This window comes from Capsicum annuum, chromosome 12, assembly GCF_002878395.1.
Source record: "Capsicum annuum cultivar UCD-10X-F1 chromosome 12, UCD10Xv1.1, whole genome shotgun sequence".
Taxonomy (NCBI): Eukaryota; Viridiplantae; Streptophyta; class Magnoliopsida; order Solanales; family Solanaceae; genus Capsicum; species Capsicum annuum.
In genome coordinates this window covers 845,143-867,315 of record NC_061122.1, presented here as the reverse complement: position 1 = coordinate 867,315, position 22,173 = coordinate 845,143, and the positions used below count along the sequence as shown (strand labels likewise).

Sequence of the window (22,173 nt, the reverse complement as noted above, 5' to 3'; positions counted from 1 at the left end):
CTCCATAATAGAACTCCGGGCTCCCTATACTGCAACGACAAACAAGAGAAGTATTTACATTGCTTGGCAAATCGTTGGACAAGTGAAATTCTGGAGAATTTGCTTATCACCGTCAGGCTGAAGCTAAAAATCTTGACTAATTCGCTAAGCAAAACCGCTTTTCGCTTTGCATAAATTTCCACAAATGTTGGAGAAAAGAAGTTTGGGATTTATACTAGATGAAGTAAGCTAGAATGCTAATAATAAATGGATACTCAACACTGGATTCAAGTCATTTTTCAAAGAAACGCAATTGGACATGGTGCACATCACAGAAAAATGACATGTTCCTTTCTTCTTAATCCGAAAATAGAGAGTACACTGTATCCAGCTCTGTTTGTGCGATGAATATTGGCAGTAATTCAGTTGATTCAGGACTAGTGTAATTTGTTAATGAGTCAAAATACCTTCGGCTAACTCAATGGAGCTGAATAATCAACACATTTCCTTTTGGACGATTCAACAGTTCTTGTTTGTATTATAACTTTAAATCAACATTTGCTAACACCTAAAGATCAAAGACAATACTCATGTTCTTTCTGTTTCCATTAAATGACATTATTTCGTTGGGAAGAAGGTCGATTCGTGAGGTGTGCTTTGGGAAACTACAGCTTTTCATATATTTCCTATCCAAATTTAACATCTTGAGTTCTACAAAATGTGACTTGTGCAGATTAGAAGCGAGTCTATGTGCACGACTAACCTGTGGAAAGATGAAATCATCCGTCTTAAGTGCAGCAGCTGATGCAATGTTGATAGCTTCTTCTCCAAGTGTAGTAACATAGAAAGATATTCGTCCTTGTCGTTGTGCTTCATAAAAGATAGTATCCATTGTTTGAAGGGTCACCATATCAGTATAGATTTTGAATGCAACTTCCTTTTCAATCTGATCGAGATGAATGCCCAATGAATACATATAAAATTCATCTTGCTGAAACTTGATGCAGAGTTTAAGACAAAGCATTCCGCGCTGATACAGACATTAACAGCTAAATGTCTATTTAGATTACCTGTGCAAAATCGTTAGTGATTGGGTAACCATCGTCATCAAGAACCCGGTAGCAGTGTACTCTCTCCTCCGCTGTTTCAGGAATGATGTTCAAATTTGAGGTGAATTTGACCTCACCTCCAGGGAAATTGAGGACCTAACATCAAAGAGGAAAGTCTATGATCATGCATTCTCAAAGTCGAATACGCTGAAACTTACAGAATAACTTGTTAACAACTATAGAGGACTCATATACATGTGTGATTTAGTTGCTCCAAAACCATTATGCCTTAGGTTCAAATACTAAACAAAACGGCAGCCCGGTGCACTAAAGCTCTCCTATGCGCAATCTTTGTAAGCAGCCTTAACTAGCATTTCTGCCAGAGGCTGTTTCCACGACTTGAACCCGTGACCTCCTAGTCACATGGCAACCACTTTACCAGTTATCCAAACACTAGCCGAGGCAAAGACATTAGGTGATTTTTCCCCATCTATTCAAGCCTCGGTGTGGATAGAGTTATCCACTACTTGCGTCAGCTGGGAGATAGTAGGAGGTACCACTACTTGCGTCAGCTGGGAGATAGTAGATACCTCGTAAAATTAGTCAAGGTAGTACAAACTACCCTAAACACCATATTTTTATTTTATTAAAAAGGAGCTAAATGTGAAGGGACACACTTCTCTATACTTCATCATTCAGATAGAGACTTGTACTAAACACTTTTTTTTTTTTTTTCATTTTCTTGAGGTTAGGTGCAACAGTTATCCAAAAAACTATTATCAGATGAAATATCAATTTCAAAACACAATCAGTGTCAAAGCTAAAAATTTTGTTAGTGTTCTAACCCGTTTTACTCTCAGACCAACTTTGACCAACATTATAAGATATATTTTTTCGAAAAAGAATTGTGACTTATTAGCAATTTTTCTATAGTTACCAAATAAATGTGTTAGGCCTGCATGTGAAGGGGCGTGTTAAAAGATAAAAAGTAAATATAATATAAACTTTAAAGCATAGAAAGCATATATACCTGGGAATGATGATCAATAATGTTGTGCATGGGATTCAACTGTGTTTGAGCTTTAGTTGATTCAAAACGAAAAGAGGCTAAATGAGGATGATTATTTAAACCAAGAATTCCAAATGGGGTTGCCATATTTGGTGATAATAATAATCCAATCTTGGTTTTCAAATTAATCAATTTTCTTGATTTTGAGAACAACATAGCCATTGTGCCAATGTTTTTTAATTTTGTGTGATAAAAAAATTAGGAGGCTTTTAATGGAGTTTTGGAAGAGATAAAAATGTCAACAAAGAGAGATTTTTTTTTGTGTGTGTGTGTATGCAAATTAAGTAGAGTTTCATAGTTGGGGGATACATGAATGTAGGATTTGGATTATCTTAAATTATAGGATATGACAATATATGATATTTTTCATAATATGACAAAATTATTATTCAACTTATTGCAATTTGCACCCTTTGAAGTTTGAAAGAAACTACACTTTCCCTCCTCAACTAATTCTTATAGTCATATTTAACCTCGTTTAATCTTGAGATCAGGAGCGGAGCTACAACTCTGCTTACGAGTTCAGTAGTAGAGTCGTGTAGCTTTACCTCTACTTTGGGAGGAGTAAATAGATATTCTTTCTGTTTCAATTTGTTTATCATACTATCCTTTTTAATTTGTTTTAAAAAAATATTATTTTTTATAATTCTTTAATTTTAACTTTCAATGAGATTTGTCAACTAAACTAATTCTTACATAAACTTTGGATAAAAAGAATATTTTGAGTTTGAATTGTATTTAATAACATTAGAATGGATAATTTTCTGTTGTAATTTTATTACAACGATTCGTTGTGACATTTAATACTTGAAAAGTGAAGTGCTTAAAAATTTGTAGTACGTATTAGTCGAAGAATAATTAATGGATTTAAGGTCTCTACATTGAAATAATCATATGATTAGGCTATGCTTATGTTGAAGTAATCTTAAGGAGTTAAGTATTAGTGTAAATATTACAAGGGTTTAGGGAGAAAAATGAAAATTTAAAGTGATTAATAATAAAATAATTCAATTCCACATGGATAAGAAGTAGATCGTGGCAATTATTTTTTTCCTACGTTCCTCCCATCATCCTACATATTTGCAATAAGTCAAATGCCCACAAAAGTACAAATTTTATTTTTTTTCCTTTTTTTTAAAATGATATGCCAATATAATGTCCTCTTCTCTAATCAATTAATAAAATATTGAATTAGCAGCTCTATCATTTCTACCGAGTATTTAAATGACTAATATTAAAAGGTAAGTCATATAGAGTGCTAGTCCGATCGATTATGTTGTATGGAGTGAAGTGTTAGTCAGTTAAGAAATTCCACGTTCAAAAGTTAAAGGTGGCGAAGATGAGGATGTTGCGGTGGATGTGTGGTCAGACCAAAAAGGATAGAGTGAGGAATGAGATTATTCGAGAAAAGGTGGGAGTGACTTCAGTGGAGGACAAAATGCGAGAAGTGAGATTACGTTGGTTCGGAAACGTGATGAGGAGGAGTGCTGATGCGCCAGTGCGGAGGTGTGAGACACTGGCTATGGATGATTTTAGGCCGGAGAGAGGTAGATCGAAGAAATATTGAAAGGAGGTGATTAGACATGATATGGAGCATTTATAGCTTACGGAGGACATGACCCTTAACAGGAAGGTGTGGAGGATGCAAATTAGGGTAGAGTTTTAGGGAGTGGAATGGTGTCGGGTGTTCTGTATGTGTGTCCAAAGTTTCTCGGTAGTAGGTGGAGTGATGTATATGATTTCAGATGTATAGTTTTAGTATTGTCTTGTGGCTAGCGTTGTTAGTATGTTTTGCATACTATACAAGTTTATATTGCATTTATGTGTTGTGTTTGTTATATTTTGATTGATTCTAAGCCGGGGGTCTATCGGAAATAGCCTCTCTACTTCTACTTCTACTTCACCTGAGGTAGTGGTATGGACTGCGTACACTCTACCCTCCCCAGACCCCACTAGGTGGGAATATACTGGGTATGTTGTTGTTGTTAATAATAAGAATAGAAGCAAGATTTTAAGTTAAACATAATGTTCATCAAAGATGAGTTGGACATAGCAAAAGCAAAAGAAGAGGTGAAACTCAGCAGGTTCAAGTAGCATTCTGGGAACTACAATTGTGTACACAATACACGAATTGATAGCTGCAGTTTATTGTTACTGATTTGATCATCATAAAGATGAAGCTTTCTCATTCAAAGAATCTTTAACAGCTTTAAGGAGAGCAGGCATCAGCTTTTGATTGGTAACGATTATCCCTTCATGTAAATCGAGGTATCTTCCCTTGGAGAAGTCCAAAGGGTTCCCTGCAGCATCTGAGACTACACCTCCAGCTTCTGCAAATTAGATGACAAATATCTTGTGATTAACAAAAAGATGCTAGCTGATAATGGCTTTATTCCCAGATACAGAAGAAAAAAAAAAACAGCTTTCCAGTGCTCAAATGGCATGGACTTGCACATTATGGCGAGTTTAGCTTGAATTCGGAGATACTTTTCAACGGTTGATGACTAGCTTAATGAAGCTCGCGAGGAACCTGGATAAAGGGAGTCCTCAAGGGGTGGAGTAATCATAGGCAAGGCCAAGAGAAAGCACGGCAACTGATGAAAAGAGCGGGAGAAAGTGGCGGATAACATAAAGTGGGCAAGAGGTTTAAACTATACATTGAGATCTGCCGATAAAAGGGTAACTCGATCTCTCATTTTGTTCAGGACCTCTAGTGAATTGTATATAATTGCTGTTAGAATATTGATGTGAAATGATGATCCAAGTGAAGCAAAAGGGAAAATATTAATTTAGGAAGCAAAAAACATATTATGGACCTGCAACAACAAGATATCCCGCAGCATGATCCCAAATCTTCTCGCGGTAGCCTTTATGAGGAAACCGCAGATATATTGCTCCATCTCCACGTGACAAAGCACCATACTTTGCCTGGCTGTCTATTCGAACTGGGGGCGCTCTGACACCAAGTTTCTGTTTATAGAAGAATAGGGACCTCATTCACATATACATTAAGGAGAGAAGTCACGCTTATTAAAAGAAAACGATCCAACAAAAAAGAAACTTTGAAAGAGAACTCGTACCTTTGCTATCAAGCTAGATAGGTCGTGCAAGGAATGTGCTGCTTCAAAAGATTCAAAAAAAGACGCCTCTTCAGGGTTGTCTAAATCAGTTACATGCACCTGAAGGAAGTTGACCAACCTATCAGCTAATTTAGAGATACAAAATTTGAAAGTGTTAGTGAAATTTACAAAATACTCAGAAAATGAACCTTTATTGGCGTAGAGCCGTCAAGAGACTGCATATAAGTTCCAGAACCAACTTGGGCATAAAAAAGGCAACCAACTTTTTCTTGATCATCCTGTGGATTGTGGGAGGCAAGAGAAGCTAATGGAAGATTCGGACAGGCTAGGACGCCCAAAACCACCTTCCCTTCATCTAGCAATCCCAATGCAATTGCATATTGGTCTCCCCTCAGAAACCTGAAGAAAGATTACGACCTTTTAAGAGACTCGTAAAAATGTTTTGTAAGCATGTTCCTGAAACCAAAGAAGCAAAAGTAGCGATGAGGACATAGTAAAAAATCAAACATGTGCCTCCGCACATCCCGATTATTGGTGGAGTTTGACAATGAGCGGTAACAGCATAACTTCACTGGGTAGCATAAGCATAGGTCAGCAATGTCAATGTAAAGAAACAGTAATCATGGTAGGGTGCGGGGAGAAGGAGAGCCACCACAAAATTAATTCACATTTTGGCCTATGGTATCAGCATTTTTAGGATAATTTACCAATTATAATGAGGTTAATCGATCATATCAAGAAATATATAATTTAACCTAATTAACCAAATATATAGTTCCTTCTATTTATCTCGCAAAACTGACATGCAAAATCTTATTTCCACTCACCCTTTAGTACCATCAATAGGATCCAACACCCAATGCTGACCAGAAGGACCCCCTTCAGATCTACCGCTATCAATTGCAGCAAGGACATCTTCTTCAAATAAAGGAGCATTATCATATGTTCCATCACTTGCAAGTGTTTCATTGACAAGCTCTATGATACGCCTTAATGTTTCTTTTCCCTCTTTTTTACGAAGGTCTCCAGAATCCTAGAGAAACGTAGATTTAAAACTTTCATCCTTTAGTTTGATGCAAGGAACATGCATTTTCCACTGAAATAGGAAAATGAATATACAGAGATAAATAACAAACTACGAATCAGAAATGATTTAAGACAATAGGAAACATCACACAAAACAGATACCAAACCCAGTAAACTTTGTTTTGTCATGAGCTCCCTCGATTTTTCCTTTAAGAATTCATCAAACCAAACGTCTTAGCTGGTTATGTTTCAAAGGAAATAAATCAGAGGAGAAGTTCGAAGGAGAGCCTTTCAATTGCTTTAATTTCATGAAATGTTAAAAGATCGGACCATCTTTCCGCAATAACATTGAAGAATATGCAGAAGTCCATATATCAATTCATCACTAAGGTTGAGGCCGTTATGCCAAGAATAGATCGGACTAGTTGAGCGTCTGAGGTGCTGTGTGTGATTTCTGAGCATGAAGATGCTATGACGAATTCTTAGCTGAAAGAAATGTTAATGTTTTTGTTATTTTCTGCTTCAAAAGTAATACCTTGCCTCAAATTAGATTAGCTATACACAAACTGTAATATGTTGAAAATGTGCAGCTTTTCAAAAAATCTTTCCAAGGTTTCATTTGATCTCCATCTTAATGAATAAACGACGAAGATACACACACCGGACTAAACAGCTAAGAGTTCAAATATTACCTCCTCAGCCACTAATGAAAATGACGCAAAACCCAGCTCTTTCTGCAAAACAACGCTAACCACGGCCTGTGAGCCTGATAATCAAATGAAAGTCATTTTCAAAAGGAGAGAATAAGTTGCAAGGCTCCGTCAACATGCTAACAACCATAAAATGTATATTTATTTCAGAACATCAATTCCTTTAATGCAGCAATGAGAAGCATCTTGCTCCATGTGAAAGACAGAAAGGAGGTGGAACATATATAGAGCAAATGGAACGAAATGTCAAAGGAAATAGACTAGTCCCTGCACATGACATCTTTGTTCATTCTTTTAAAATCGTTACATTAGCATGGAAGCATATTATATTAATATACCATAATCAGCCACAGTCACAGGAGATTTGTCAGACTTTGATTGAACATCTGCTTGCAACAGTACTTTTTGAACTTTCTGCAGAAAAATAGAGGAGATGTTAGCTGAACTACATAAAGAAATTGCCAAGTTGAATATGCCAAAATAAACCAATCCAGTTAAAACATAATATCAAATGAAATAGACACCTTCTTGTAGTGCAAGAGTGAATGCTATGAACAAGTCCTCCCAACGGAAAGAAATTAGAAAAGACATGAAGCATTTTGGAGGCATTGAATGCTAGTAAACTGAACAGTTAGAAAGGCGTCATGATAGGCAATGCTCGGGTAATAGTTCGAAGACTTAAAGCGCTATAACGGAATATCAAGGGCTGCTTCTATGCGGATTTGGTAACAGAAAAAACATAATAAACCATTCTAGGTCCATCTGCAGCATACATTAAGGAAACAATCTTTATTACTTAACTCTAATGAGTTAGAAGGATTCCCAATGGGACTTATTCCCTTTCTTAAAATTAATCCAAACCAAACAGAAAGTTGAGTCATTCAAATTTCGAACCTTTCGTTATTCCAGTTACGTATTGGCATCTTAGATGCAAATCTCCTTGATGTAAAAGATGTTCAAGAAAAACAGAATGAAACAGAACCAGCAAGTCTAATGTGAGAGACTCCAAATACACTAAGTTAATTTCCAAATAGCCCCATCAACCTTAGTGCTTTCCCATGCAAGCACTTCTAAGGACATTTTATAAAATTCAAAGGGGTGCTTCTTTAATGTCCTATTTTAGTCCTACTTTTACAAGGAAAATCCCAAAATGTAATGCTTGGGAAGCAGAATCTCGCGGAAACGAAAAAGAAACAGAACATCTAATGAAAAAGACTCCAAATCCACTAAGTTAATTTCCAAATAGCCCCATCAACCTCAAAATAGATCAAGTTTAGTGCTTTACCATTGCAAGAACTTCTATGAAACATTTTATAAAATTCAAAAGGCTGCTTCTTTAGTGTCCTATTTTAGTCATATGGAGTATTTCCAACACTCAAGCATTAGATACAAATGGACTTTTACATGGCAAGCCCCAAAATCTGATGTCGAGAACCCCCCCCCACCACCACCACCACCAACCCCAACTCTTCCCAATTCAAATACAAAGAAAGAATCTTTTCACTTTCTTGAAGCTAAACTAAAGCCTGTTCACCCCTCACCATGTGTTTCATTCGATATATTCATCGTCAGAACTCGCAATCTCTTATGTATGCAACTAGTGACCAAAGATGTAAAACAAAATATACAATAATCTCATGACAACAACTATCCAGCATCTATTTTGAGTTCCCAAATTCTCTAAAACTTCATGTTCCTTACTATCACACTACTAGAAACAGAGGCTTTTCCCACTGCGAATGAATGGTAATTTATGTTATAAAACATGATTTTCCCACTGTGAATGAATGGTAATTTATGTTATAAAACATGATTTTCCCACCTCGTTCTCAGGGAACCAGCTCACTGGAAAACGTATGGTGAAAACATATTCTAATTGCAATACTGGGAAACTTTCTAATTTTTCTGTATAAAAACACTAACATTTTTTCTTTTCTCAGTGATTAAATCAAAATATCTACGGGCATAGCCCCTTAACATTTTTAGTGGGAAATTTCAATGGATATCCATAAAAGCAAGAGCAACTCATCCCTTTTGTAGATGAAGGACAAATTTATCAGTAAGAAAGATAGGAGCTTTCTCCATTTCACAATTCTAATTCACACAAATTTAAACACAAGCATCAAAAAACCATATCAAAGGTAATTGAATGCAAGAACAACTCACCCCTTCTATAGATAAAGGACACATTTATCATAAAGAAAGGAGCTTTCTCCATTCCACAATTATAATTCACACAACTTTAAATACAAACATCAAATAACCATATAACGGGTAATACAAGCAAGAACAGCTCACCCCTTCTATAGATAAAGGATATATTTTTAGAACAATAGGAGCTTTCTCCATTTCACAATTACAAAAAGGACAGTCTAGTGCACTAAAGCTCCCGCTATGTGCAGGCCCTAGGCCGAATCATAAGGGTCTATCCTACGCAGCCTCGTCTTACATTTCACAATCACAATTCACACAAATTAAAACACAATCATCAAAAAACCATATCAAGGGCCATAAAAGAAAGAACAAGTTACCCTTTTTATAGATAAAGGACATGTTTATCAGAAAGATAGGAGCTTTCTCCATTTCACAATTACAAAAAGGACAATCTAGTGCGCTAAAGCTCCCACTATGCGGGGGCCCTGGACCGGATCACAAGGGTCTATTGTATGCAGCCTCATCATACATTTCACAATCACAATTCACACACATTAAAACACAATCATCAAAAAGCCATATCAAGGGCCATAAAAGAAAGAACAACTCATCCCTTTTATAGATAAAGCACACATTTATCAGAAAGATAGGAGCTTTCTTCATTACAGAATTACAAAAAGGGCAGTCTAGTGCAGTAAAGCTCCCGCTGTACGCGAGGTCCAGGGAAGGATCGGGCCACAAGAATCTATTATATGCAGCCTCGTCTAACATTTCACAATTATAATTCACACAAATTAAAACACAATCATCAGAAATCCATATCAAGGGCCATAAAAGAAAGAACAACTCATCCCTTTTATAGATAAAGAACACATTTATCATAATATAGGAGCTTTCTTCATTTCAGAATTACAAAAAGGCAGTCCAGTGCATTAAAGCTCCCGCTATACGCGGGGTCAGGGAAGAATCGAACCACAAGGGTCTATTACCTTACATTTCAACAATTACAATTCGCACAAATTTAAACACAGAACATCAAAAGACAACGTGAAACAATGAGCAAAGATTATTACCTGACAAAGGCGAGCAGCAAGTGAAGCAGCATTCTTGGCAGCAGCAAGTTGTTTATCATAAGACATTGAAGCAACTGTGAGTGTTGATTTTGATGCTTTGAGAGTGAGACAAAGTGAAAGGGGCAAAAGGGGTTTTCTATTTTTTGTTGATAATAATGAGGTTCTTGATAAGGAATCCTTTATTATAGTAGCAGATGACACACTGAAAGTTGCTATCTCCATTCTTGAACTAGGTGGCAAAATGGGGTTTACTTGCTTTGGTCAGTGTGCAAGGTTTTATTTTATTTTATTTAAAACCAAAAAAAAAATATATAAATGGATAAAATGTAGCACAAATTATTACTCCTCATTCACTTTTACTTATTATATTTCATTAATAGTATAACAAGTATTTATATTATTATGAAATTTGATTCGATTTTAAAAATTTAATTATCAAATATTTTTAGCTAATTTTTTGAGGAAAGTTTCACTTTCCCTTGCAAAACATTTTAAAAATTTCAAATAAATGCATGGCCAAATAAAATTTCATTTTATAAAAATTATAATATCAAAATTCATAACTTTCAAATTCCAACTTCAAAATCAGGAGCGTTGTTTTTAGAATTTTCATATAGTTGAAATTTTTTTTTTTTTCTTAAAATATCGTGTCAAAAAAAGATCAAACAATCATTTTAGAAAAACTTAAAAGTTAAATTTGCATACATTTGATTACACCTGATCGATCATAAATGATACTATTATTATTCATGAATCTTAAAGTTTATTTTATGTAAATACTGGTTGATCATGACTATTTGTAGATATTGAACTTAAGGATTTGAAAAAATTGTAAATTAGTGAAAAATCAAGTGGATTAATGACTTCCATCCACAAAATTCTAATTCTTTTGTGAAATACATATCCAAATTACTTCAACTTCAACCATATATTATCTCAAAATGTAATTATTATTATTATTATTTTAAAAAAAAAAAAAAAAAAACATGAATGGGCTTGCTATGGTGAAGGATTTGGGCTTTGTTAAGGCCCAATCTTTGATGGTGCACAGAAAATATTAAAATTTAAAAACATTTTTGGCTGTATTAGGGAGGGAATCTAATTACTTGATTATTATTTTTTACATTTCTAGAATTAAATTATTTTTTAATTCAAATAAGTCATACTAGTAGACTGTATATTTCATAAAATAACACTTTTACTCGTAGAACAAGGAGTTATTCATGCTTTTTATGTCCCACATTGAATATTATAGATGGTCCCTAGGCATCTTTTAAATAATATTATTCTATACTGAATTTTAAAAATTATAATTTCAATTAAGTATTCATAAAGTATAATACTAAGCTAGTTCAAACTGCTTATTTTTTCTATAGTACACATTTAATTTTATAAGGTTGAAGTTGAAACTTTTTAAGTGGCAGACAAGATTGTATATACTCAAAAAATACATCACAAAATGTCCCTAAATGTTAAATATTATTTCTTTTTCTAAGTTCTTTTATGTATATGGTTCTTATTTTTCCCTTTTTTTATGTGTTGTTGTTATATAACTTTTCTACCGATTGAATTACTTGATGAATTATTTAAAGGAGTGGAGTCGTTTAAAAGACGATATGATGTACGAATGTTAAATGAACGAATTACTTTGAATATGATTTGCTAGAAGATGCTAGTATCACCTATTATTAAGAATAAAATACGTGAAGGTCGCTTAGATCATTTGAACATATCTCTCATAGACCTACAACATCGAAGTTATTTCGAAAAATACCTGCACATTCTTGATATCAATGTAAATTTAACTAAAGATATGATACAATGGAAGAAAAAAAATTATATAGCTAGGTAATATCTACTAGTTGAGAATAGATTCTAGATTTATTACACAATAAATATTATTTTTTTCACTTCTATTTTACTTGTATGAAAAATATGAAGATTCATATAATTGAAATAACTTAGATTTGAAATAGAGACATACTATCTTCTTCTTTTTTTGTTTTCTATCCGGTGTCCGCATTAGATCCTCGACAAATCCGAATCGCACGTTGTAGGGCCCATTAAGATGGTATCGCTCCCACTAAAGAAACAAAGACATACTATCACAATCTAAAGTGTGTTATAAATCACACCAACTGCATTATTTTAATAATAAGTCCAAATGTTGAATCTCTATATGTCTATAGAGTTTATGCACTTAATTAAAGAAAAAAAAACGTAAGAGATTGAGAGATGAGATCATAGGTTGTGCAAATGTTTTTGTTTTTGACAAATATAGTTATTACTCATTACTGACCAATTAATAGAATCATGCACTATACTCACTTTTTTTTTTTTTTTTTTTTTTTTTATAATTGTAATATCCGAATCAGTTTTTACACACCTCAATTTCATGGTATACCTGTTACCTCTCACCAGCAATACAGATATCGCTAGGCCACACTCTCGAGTATTTAACCCACTTCATTGATCATTAGATCATATCATCGAATTTTCAACTCATTTATTCATTAATCATTAGATCATACCATCGGATTTTCAACTTATTTATTCATTGACCAAGTAGGCCACATTCTGAATGCGAAAGTGGACAACATTAGCTGGAGTTGTTGTACTTTGACTATGTCTTGTTTGGCCAGTCAAAAATATACTGAAATAGGTTACTTAGTTGCTTATTATAACATAGTTACTTCTTTTTATTCATATAAATTAATTAATTAATTAATTATGGATACATCCAATTATAATTTTGATACATGAATGTCAAAGTTAAAATCTTGTACGTTTTTGCATTCATTAGTAGTAGCTTCTTTAGTTCTTCTATACCCAACTTGTAAGAAGAGAATAATCACTTTTTTGGACTATTATCACCTACAAATACTCTTTTTGCCCAAAGTATTCTAGAACATCAATACCCAAAAGAGGAAAAACAAAAAAGTATGAAAACATGACTTAATATTTATATATTTTTTTAATTAAAAACCTGAGTATTGAACTAGTTGAATTCCAAAAATAGCACATGAAAATGAGTATATAACAGAATTAAGAATTATTAATTTTTAAAGAATTTAAATAAAGCTAACATAAACTTAATTCATTTAAGCATTGTGATAACTTTACATAGTATTAGTTGCGTGAATAAAGTCACACATTAGTAATTGAAAGTAAAAGAAATTGAGTGAACCTCTTATTATGCCGTATGAATTTGAATTAATTAGATTCAGAGACTAAATGATTAAATAGTAATCTATAAGTAAGCAGACAAAGAGATGCCTTTTGTTTATTCTTTTTTTGAAAAAAATAATAGTACTGTACTACTTTTTTGATTTTGTGGTACAGGATGTGTCACATCTTTCATATTCAAACAAGTATAATTAGAAGGGATTCAAAGTTCAAAGACATGAACTTTTTGATTGAGTGTTTTATTTTATTTTTTAGAGTGGGTCAGTTTGACTGTTGTGTTTGATGATCTATTATATTGCTAAAAAGAAGACAAAAAATGGTCCTACTCACTCTCTATATTCTGTATACCATTAGTTGCAATCTACCAATCTTTCTTGCTTTATGAGCATTGGATTGTGGTGTAATCGTGGGACTATTTCATTCTTTTGAGTTTGAGCTCTAGATATGGAAATGAGCCTTCGATCCGAATTAATCGGGTATCGAACAAAAAAAATCTTTGTTGATTTACTTAGATAAGGCCTACTACTCTTTTGAACACCTGTTGGTTTGTACCTCTTTGTTTTCTTCTCATTATTTGACCTACTACTCCTCATTTTCATGTGCTTTGTTCCTCTTCAAAGCTCACAACCTTTGCCCTACTCTTCCACTATTTCCTCAACTTTCTTCAACCTATACATAGCCTGAAACTTTTGCTCAACTAGTGATTGAGTGAGAATTATGTTGAATGATCAAGGCTCAATGTTCCAATTCTCTTGACAATGAAGGAGCATGAAATGGGAATTCCACCTTTGTTTAGGTGTCCAATAAGCCTGGATTTGTTTAAAGATCCAGTAACTTTATGCACAGGCCAAACCTATGATAGATCCAGTATTGAGAAATGGTTGTCTTGTGGGAATTCAACTTGTCCTGTCACAATGCAGAAGCTTCATGACTCATCTATTGTGCCAAACACCACACTTCGCCATTTGATCGATCGATGGATCCAAATAAACTACAGTAAAGGTTATGATCTTGATTGCTTTCAAACAGTTGATGATTCATTTGTCGTGCTCAAGCACAATCTTCTGTCAAAGAAAGTTGAAGCGCTGGAGAAAGTTCTTGCTTTATCAGAAGATCTTCCTTTCGAAAACTGTCCCTTGATTCAACTAGATTTCTTCCAAATGGTTGTTGAATTAGCCTTGGAAAATGCAGTTGAAGAGAATCTCATGTTTGTGGAGAAAGCATTAGTTTGTGGATTGAAGTTGCTGCCATTTAGTGACTTGGCAACTCTAAACATGCTCAAAGAAGATGAATCAAAGTTCACAAACTTGTTGTTTCTGTTCGAGAAAGGTACTTTCATCATCAAGAAAAGTTTGTGTCATTTCATCTCAGCAATTTCATCATCCTTGCAGTTGAAAGAACTTACATCTATGTTGGGTAAGTCCAAGATTCTTATTCAACAACTCGTTCATCATATCGACAACAAACTAGATGGTTTCGAAGAATCAATCAAAGCTCTTTCAGCATTATCTTCTGTCGAAGAGAATCGCAAAGTTATAGCAAAGGAAAATGCAGTTAAGTCACTCATAACATACATTGTGAGTGCTCCAAAGTGTCAATACACAAGCTTATTTGCACTAGTTATGGCAATGAAAACAATTGAGACATTGTTAGTTGTAGAAAGTGCAAAAGAGGAAGTTTTGGATCATCCAAATGGTGTAAGTGAAATTGTGAAGATGGTGTTTAGAGTATCATCAGATAATGCAGCAAGTGAAAGTGCAGTGAATTGTTTGATCATTTTGTGTCGAGATTTCAAAGATGTCAGGGAGAAAGCTATTTGTTGTGGAATATTGACTAAGTTGTTGTTACTGCTTCAAAGCCAATGTAATGGAAGGACCAAAAATAAGGCTAGAATGTTGCTCAAGTTGTTGAGATCCATGTGCAATGGGGACCAAAAATGAGCTTTCTTCATTGCATACATTATTATTATTACATGATGTCTGTCTTTGTTATTAACATATTGTATCTAAGAAACATACATCAAATTAGAAAAATTATCTTAAATACAATAAATCTTTTGCTACAAGAGTTTAAGTTTGGTGCATATCACTAAGTAGAAAGGTTGTTTCCAATAAAACCCCAGCTCAGGATAGATAACAAAAATATAAAAGCAAATAACAAACAAGGGGTGACACACCGCCAGATGCTAAAAAATACAAGACATCCACAAAGTAATATTTATAAACTGATTATACTAAATTATATACATCACTAAAACACCATGAACAAGAGACATCGATACAAACAGAGCACTCATCCCTGTTATTCAATCATAATATCAAAGACACAATAAGATAAAATTTTGTCCTTACAATATAAATAGTTCACATATGTGATGTTAGGACACAATTTCATATGTTTAAAGGAATGTAGATGCTGTATAGTATTAGAACTACTTAAATATACAAAATGATAATTATTTTATCAATATATTTCACTGTGAAAAAAATAATTTATATTTTTATGTTAATGGAGAGTTTTGTGACTAAGACAAGCAAGCTAATTTAATATTTGTAGGACTTTGAATGAAGTTGTTTTAGAAGTTTTGAATATTTTAACTTATTGAAAATTAAATGCCAAACAAACAAACAAACAAAAATGAAAGGAAAACAAACTGCAATTAATTCACATCATCTTTAGAAAATTATACACCATGTTGAATACTTCTAGAAGAAAATATTCTATTTTATTTGTTCTAATCAAAATTGAAAAGAATGTTCTATCGATGATGCTTCTATTTTGCAATTTTCTCAGTCAAAATATTATCACAAGAGATAAAATTATGAGAAAATGTGAAATGTGTGCTAAGAATTTGCTATGAGTATTATTTTTAGAATATAGAATAAAAGTGGGGCAATATTATCTATGATGTTGATTCTTTATTTATCAAAATGAAGATATCACATTACTTTGATCATCATTAAAAAATAAAGAAAAAAAAATCATCATCTTATGTCACAATGGAAGATATAGAAGTTGAATTATAAAAATATATATATTCTTTGTCCCTTTTTAATAATGTTTGTGACATTTAGACAAAATTAACAATTTCTTTTTTAATTATGAAATAGTTTAATAACTTTTTAAAATCAATAGAGTTGTGGTGGAGTCGGAAGTACCCTTTCATTCATAATCAAAGATTTTGTGTTCAAATCTCTCTGACGATGGAGTCAACTTTATTATGGAGTTGGACAGTATATCTTGGCCGCCTTATTTAATTGGTATTCATCGCACCTTTTATTTTGGGTTCGAGTTCTGAAGCGACAAAGTCATCTTTGTTAGGGAGCGAAACATTCCATTTTGATCGACTTATTTTACTGACCTTCGTTGCGCTTTTTATTCTGTGGTCATATTTCTCTGGTGACAACGTCACGTTTGTTAGGGAGCAAGAGATTCTATTTTTATCGTCTTATTTAACTGGTATTCGTCGCACCTTTTATTTTAGGTTCGAATTTCTCAGACGACAGAATCACCTCTATTAGGAAACTGGATATTCTGTTTTGATCGCCTCATTAGTTGGTCTTCGTCGCACCTTTTACTTTGAGTCCGAGTCTTTTTAGCAAAAAACCACCCTTATTAGGAAGCGAGACATTATCTCGGTCGCTTCATTTATGTGGTATTATTCATCGCGTCTTTTTATTTTATGCAATCTCAACAATTAAAATAACGTAAAATAACTATGTAAAGACAACTTTACCCTTCCAATTTTTCAGAACAAGAATTTTTCACTTTGAACTCCCACAACTTCATTTATATTCAAATTTTAGTACCTAAACTTTCACCTTAGTGCAATTCGGTCCCCATCTTTTAATCCCCCGTTCCTTAAACCCTTCACTTTCCTTTCTCCTGCAAAAAATACAAATTCCGCCTTAACAAATCCCCAATTCGGATTTTAGGGTTTCAGAAATGCGAGTTTTACAACGAATCTTAACAAATTTCCCCCCAAAACCACTTCCTAAAACCCTAAAAAACTTCAATTTTGTTGCGCCTTTTTGTACTGGAAATGATTGGAGTGGGAATAATATCGGGTCTGATTTGGGTTGGGATTCGGATTCGGGTTCGAATTCATGGTCAACTGGGTTAACTAAGGAGCATTTTGATGGACAAGTTGTGGGTCGACAAATGGGTTCGGGTCAACCCGGTGGGTTCGGGTCAGCGAGGTGGACTGATGAAGAAATGGAAAAAGTGAAGCAACTTGAAGCTGAGAATAGAAAAGGGAAAGCTTTTGTTAATGGATGGGATGATAGAATGAAGGATATCAGTGTTTTGATGAAACAGGTAATGCAAATTGCTTCTCATTCCTTGCGCTCTTTTTCCCTTGCCAGCTGACTAGTAGGCTCCCAGCATTGCTTAGAAATTATACAGTGAACAAATAGATGATTAACAGACTAATCCATATGTAAATAGCACCTGTTAGTTAAAAGTAAAGCCTCTCCTTGTAGACTATCTTGGGTTAAACAACTCCTTGATACTTTTTAGTTGCTTGCTTGTTGAAGATTGAAATTTTATCGCCAGTTAGATTGAAGGATTTTTATAATGAATACAGTGGGGTTTCTCTTCTTTTTTTTTTTTTTTTGAAAAAAATAAAATCTTTACAACTTTTTCTGTTTTGCAATGTAGTTTGCTTGGTTAATCTTTTCCTTTTTCGATCTGTTTCTTCAGATTCTTTATTTTTGTCTTCTTCAGTGGAGTGATTTTGGCTGGGTGGGGGGTGGGGGTGGGGGGTATGAGATGAACTGAGCTGGTTTCGTTCATTATGGGCAAGAGAAATTGTCTTACTTGTACAGATCTAAGTATTAATCTTTAGTTGTCATTTTCTCCTAAAGAACATGAAACTAAGAAAAAAGAAGCAGTTTTGTGCTATGATACTCTGCATATGATTCTATTCATACACAAAGCATCTAGAGTTCCTCTCCTTCCAAATTGTCCACCAGATGCAGGCCGGAACAGTTCTCCATCTACTTCTGTCTTTAGCCTGTAGACCTGCCTCCTTCCATCCAATACAATTGATGATTAACAGTCTCTGCCTTTTTCACAGCAAAAGAAACATCTGGAACATAATGGGATAGCTCTTCTCGTCAAACTGTCCTGTGTAAGGACTTCTCCCTTAGCTAGTAGCCACACAGCGCAAGCTACATTGCGTGATGATATTTTGTTTTTTCAAATTAGCTTTCTAGGCAAGTTGTTTAACTGTTGATTTGGGTGGTTCATCATTCTGTAAGTTGCATTAACCTTGAAAGTGTCACTGTTATTGTCCAGTCACCATAATACGTCTTCTCCTGTCTGTTTCCCAGCCACCATAAGAAGTAATTTGAAGCTTTGTAGTTATGAATCAGAATTTTGTTAATTCTTTAAGCAGATTACAACAACAGCATACACAGTGAAATGTATGTTCTAGATTGATTAGAGATAATGTACAATACTTGCTTTGTTCCAAAAATTCAGTGTGGTTCAGTGTTCAAGGGTTAGATTGTTTAATTTTTATTTTTGGGCTAATTTGATGTTTTTTCGAAGATATGTTGTTACTTTTGGAGAAACAACATATGTTGTAGTATTGCAAACCGACCTTTCTTGCTGTAGTCTTCGTAGTCTTAATTAATTTCTTTTCACTAGCATATAAAATGGGATTGGGAGAAAGTAACTTTTCTTGTTGGTTATTCGGAATTGTTTCTGTAACAACACTAAGAATACGATAAACAAACAATGGTATTTAGTGGTAGTATCCTTCTCAATAACGATGGATTATAAAAGTGTGGTGTTATTGGAACAGGTAATGGAACCAGGTGCAAGGGGGTCTTATTTGAAGGATTCAGAAAAGACAGAAATGTACAAGAAGCATAAGGAGAACCCAGAGTTGTATACTGTTGAGCGCTTAGCAAAAGATTACAGGATCATGAGGCAGAGAGTTCATGCAATTCTATGGCTGAAGGAACTTGAGGAGGAGGAAGAGAAGAAGCTTGGGCATCCGTTGGATGACTCAGTAGAGCTCTTGCTTGATACATGCCCAGAGTAAGTGAATTAGATTCTGAAGTCATTTCCTTTGAAATCCTTTGAGATTATGCTGCTACTTTTAACTTTGGCCAAGTTTGATGTTACTATCATTATTTTTTGAAAATGGTACTTTGTTAATGTTTAGTACCAATAAATCCTTTCATGTGAGTTTGTTTACACCTTGAGGATATCTAAATCAAGCTGTTAGGGTCGTGATTAGTCGTAATTGATGTTTAAAACTCATGGGTCTTTATAGTTGCTTCTCAAGGTTGTGTTACTTGTTCTCCATTGTTCAGAAGCTTGTATTAGTTTCTGGAGGTAGTCATTTAATATTTGGAAAATGTATTAGTTCTGTCACTATACACAACTATTGGTTCCTTGGTTGATCGAGACATCGAGTTACTAGTAGTTCCAGCAATTTACAGGACACACTCTTCATCTCAAGTCTGAAGGTATCTGTTTGTTATGTACCTGATCAGCTGGCTGAATCTATGGGCTTTTTAAAAAGTGATCTTGTTTCTGATTCAAAATTCCTTTTTAAACCTGCTTAGTGTGTGGGCTTGCTATCTTCATATTGTTTCAAGTTAAGATCAATCAAAATTTAGTGAAGGGTTTCTTCTTGATTGTGGTCTTGATTTATACTTGAAATTTGTTTGTACCATCTGTGCAGTGTGTCGGTGCATGCTTTCTTTGTATACACATTTTCTGTAGACCATCCAAATCCTCTTTGAAAATAGTGATGAGAGGTCTCCACTCTCCACAATATAAATATAAACTAGAGGTTCGGTAGCTGATATTTCTGAACTGGAGGGAAGCTAGCTATGGCTTATCGTGAAGTTAATATAATCATGCATCAGAGGGATTTCTTTATTTGCGTTCAACTTTTTGTTTGAGCCACTTTTCCATCTGCTAAGCACATGAAAGTATAACAATGGTAGATCGTTGAGATTTCTGTGCAGGTGCTACGTGTTGAATTGTACGCGCTGTATATGTTAGGAAGATAAAGTGTTTGGTTACATGCAGAAGTTATATATTTGGGAGTTGCAGAGTATGAGGGCTTAGATTTGGTACCATAACATGATAACCACTAATCAAGGAACTTTATTGTTTCCTCTTTATGAAATATAACGTATCTAATGCAGAAAAGTCAAAAAGACGATTATGTTCTTTCTTAAAAAGATGCGTGATCCTGTTTTGGCAAGTTTATATCGTTCCCTTGGTCAATGACCATTAATGTTTCCAACACTGTAAAGACCTAATACATTTTTCAAGTTTATCAATTCGTCCTTGTGAAATACTGTAGAACATATCGAACACAAGTCAATTGGAGAAAATTTTATTGTGGCAAGTTAGATCTTACCCTTAGCAAACCTCAGTCAATCAATATATAGCCTAATTTTCTGGTGATAGTTTCTAGCCGTATGTTAAATTTTCCTTTCAAAGATCAAACACAAGACTGTTAGGTCACAGATATATTTAAGAACATACGCTTGTTGATCTTAACCTAGTGCTGGGTTCCTGATTGCACGTATGCTTTACTGAAGCTGATCACTTTCCTGCTACCTGATTAAATTTTGTTTATGCTTCTAAACAATTTTTTACTACTAATCTAATATGTAAGTGTCGGAAGCTAAATATAACTTAGAAAATCAATTCAAGCAAACTTGGAAGAAGTTAAAGTTAAATGGATATGGTTCAAGCTTTCATTGTCAAACCGTTATGCGTAGGTGCATGCCTCACATCTTTCTTGGACACAAGCATCTTTATATTCAGTGATATCATTGTGATATCCTTGCTCTAGTTTTGCAATATGTTTGTGCTGATCACCTGGAAACTGTCATGAAATGGTCAACTCATTAGAAGAACTGTTAGTGATTTATGAAAAATATTAATGTTGCTTGTTCTGCAGATTTTTCAATTCTCACGACAGGGAATTTCATGTTGCAACTCTTCCTTATAAACCCGACTTCAAGGTCATGCCCGAGGGTTGGGATGGGACTACGAGGGATCCTGATGAGGTGCACTATGAAATATCAATGAAGGAAGATGAGATGTTGTATCAAGAGTTTGTCCAAAGGATGAACTTTAACAAGATGAAGGTTAGCATGTCTAGGAACCAATGAAACGACTAGGTTAACCATAATGATCTGATGTTCTGTTATTCTGTTTTACTAACTCCGTGCCTCGTGGTTCTGCTTTTGGTTTCAGATGGCGAAACAAGTGAAATGCCACAAGTATAGCCGCAGGCGCCCTTCAAATGGCTGGAATTTCACTGTTGAGATGCTAGGATCTCGTGGCAAGCGTGGGAATGGTGGTGGCTGGAAGTTTGTTAGTCAACCTGACGGTTCCAGTCGACCCCTTGATGAGTTCGAGAAGATGTTTGTCAAGCGAGAGACCCCACGACGAAGGAAAAAAATTCTTCCTTGAATCTCTGGCTACCGCAAAGTAGATTCCAGTTAAAAGAAGTGTTCTTTAAGTTGATTTTCTCATAATTGACGCATTTCTCTAAGTTGTTTTTTTGGATTGTCGTGCGGCAGAGCCAATATAACATTGTTTTATCAAAATGTCTTTAGATGGTCAAATTTTTAAATAAAAAAGTATAGAATACATATTACAAATAAGGAGGAAACGATTTCATACTCAAAAAATAGTTGGCATGTGACGACCTATTAAATGAGTTTCGAGAGGTGAGGGTAGTTTTTATTAGAACATACGAGCAAAATAATAGGAATTAAGGTGCATTTCGGTTTTGTGTGTGTTATCTATCCTATGAACTAATGGTGTTAGAATGTTTTTTTATCCGAAACTCCTTGCGTC

At 34.4% G+C, this 22,173-nt stretch overlaps 4 protein-coding genes across 5 annotated transcripts; 2 read left to right on the top strand and 2 right to left on the bottom strand.

Moving 5' to 3' along the window:
• On the bottom strand, positions 1–2,830 carry LOC107850885 (2-oxoisovalerate dehydrogenase subunit alpha 2, mitochondrial; the record flags this gene model as incomplete). The annotated part of the gene is given in 4 exon segments (XM_047400492.1): positions 1–29; positions 743–925; positions 1,050–1,184; positions 2,059–2,830. Coding segments are annotated over 4 exon segments (548 nt in total), but the record flags the coding sequence as incomplete, so codon positions are not given.
• Positions 2,831–4,095: 1,265 nt separating this feature from the next.
• Positions 4,096–10,405, bottom strand: LOC107851478 (SAL1 phosphatase). Its single transcript, XM_016696514.2, has 8 exons — positions 10,141–10,405; positions 7,252–7,327; positions 6,896–6,969; positions 6,005–6,210; positions 5,366–5,576; positions 5,178–5,276; positions 4,914–5,067; positions 4,096–4,427 (listed from the first exon to the last, which is right to left on the bottom strand). Exons 1-8 carry the CDS (start codon positions 10,360–10,362, stop codon positions 4,264–4,266), a joined length of 1,206 nt encoding a protein of 401 aa, XP_016552000.2. The 5' UTR covers positions 10,363–10,405; the 3' UTR covers positions 4,096–4,263.
• Positions 10,406–14,084: 3,679 nt separating this feature from the next.
• Positions 14,085–15,266, top strand: LOC107849591 (U-box domain-containing protein 25). The gene has a single exon (XM_016694150.2). It carries the CDS (start codon positions 14,085–14,087, stop codon positions 15,264–15,266), a length of 1,182 nt encoding a protein of 393 aa, XP_016549636.2.
• A 1,883-nt stretch (positions 15,267–17,149) lies between these two features.
• On the top strand, positions 17,150–21,920 carry LOC107851364 (protein GAMETE CELL DEFECTIVE 1, mitochondrial). Of its 2 annotated transcripts, XM_047400491.1 has the most exons (5): positions 17,151–17,643; positions 18,404–18,457; positions 19,136–19,374; positions 21,266–21,455; positions 21,565–21,920. In XM_047400491.1, the coding sequence occupies exons 1-5, from the start codon at positions 17,272–17,274 to the stop codon at positions 21,781–21,783; spliced, it is 1,074 nt and encodes a 357-aa protein (XP_047256447.1). In that variant the 5' UTR covers positions 17,151–17,271; the 3' UTR covers positions 21,784–21,920. The 2 variants fall into 2 exon arrangements, with proteins under 2 accessions (XP_016551836.2, XP_047256447.1); XM_016696350.2 differs by lacking the exon at positions 18,404–18,457 and having other exon boundaries at positions 17,150–17,643.
• The last annotated feature ends 253 nt before the right edge of the window (positions 21,921–22,173 follow it).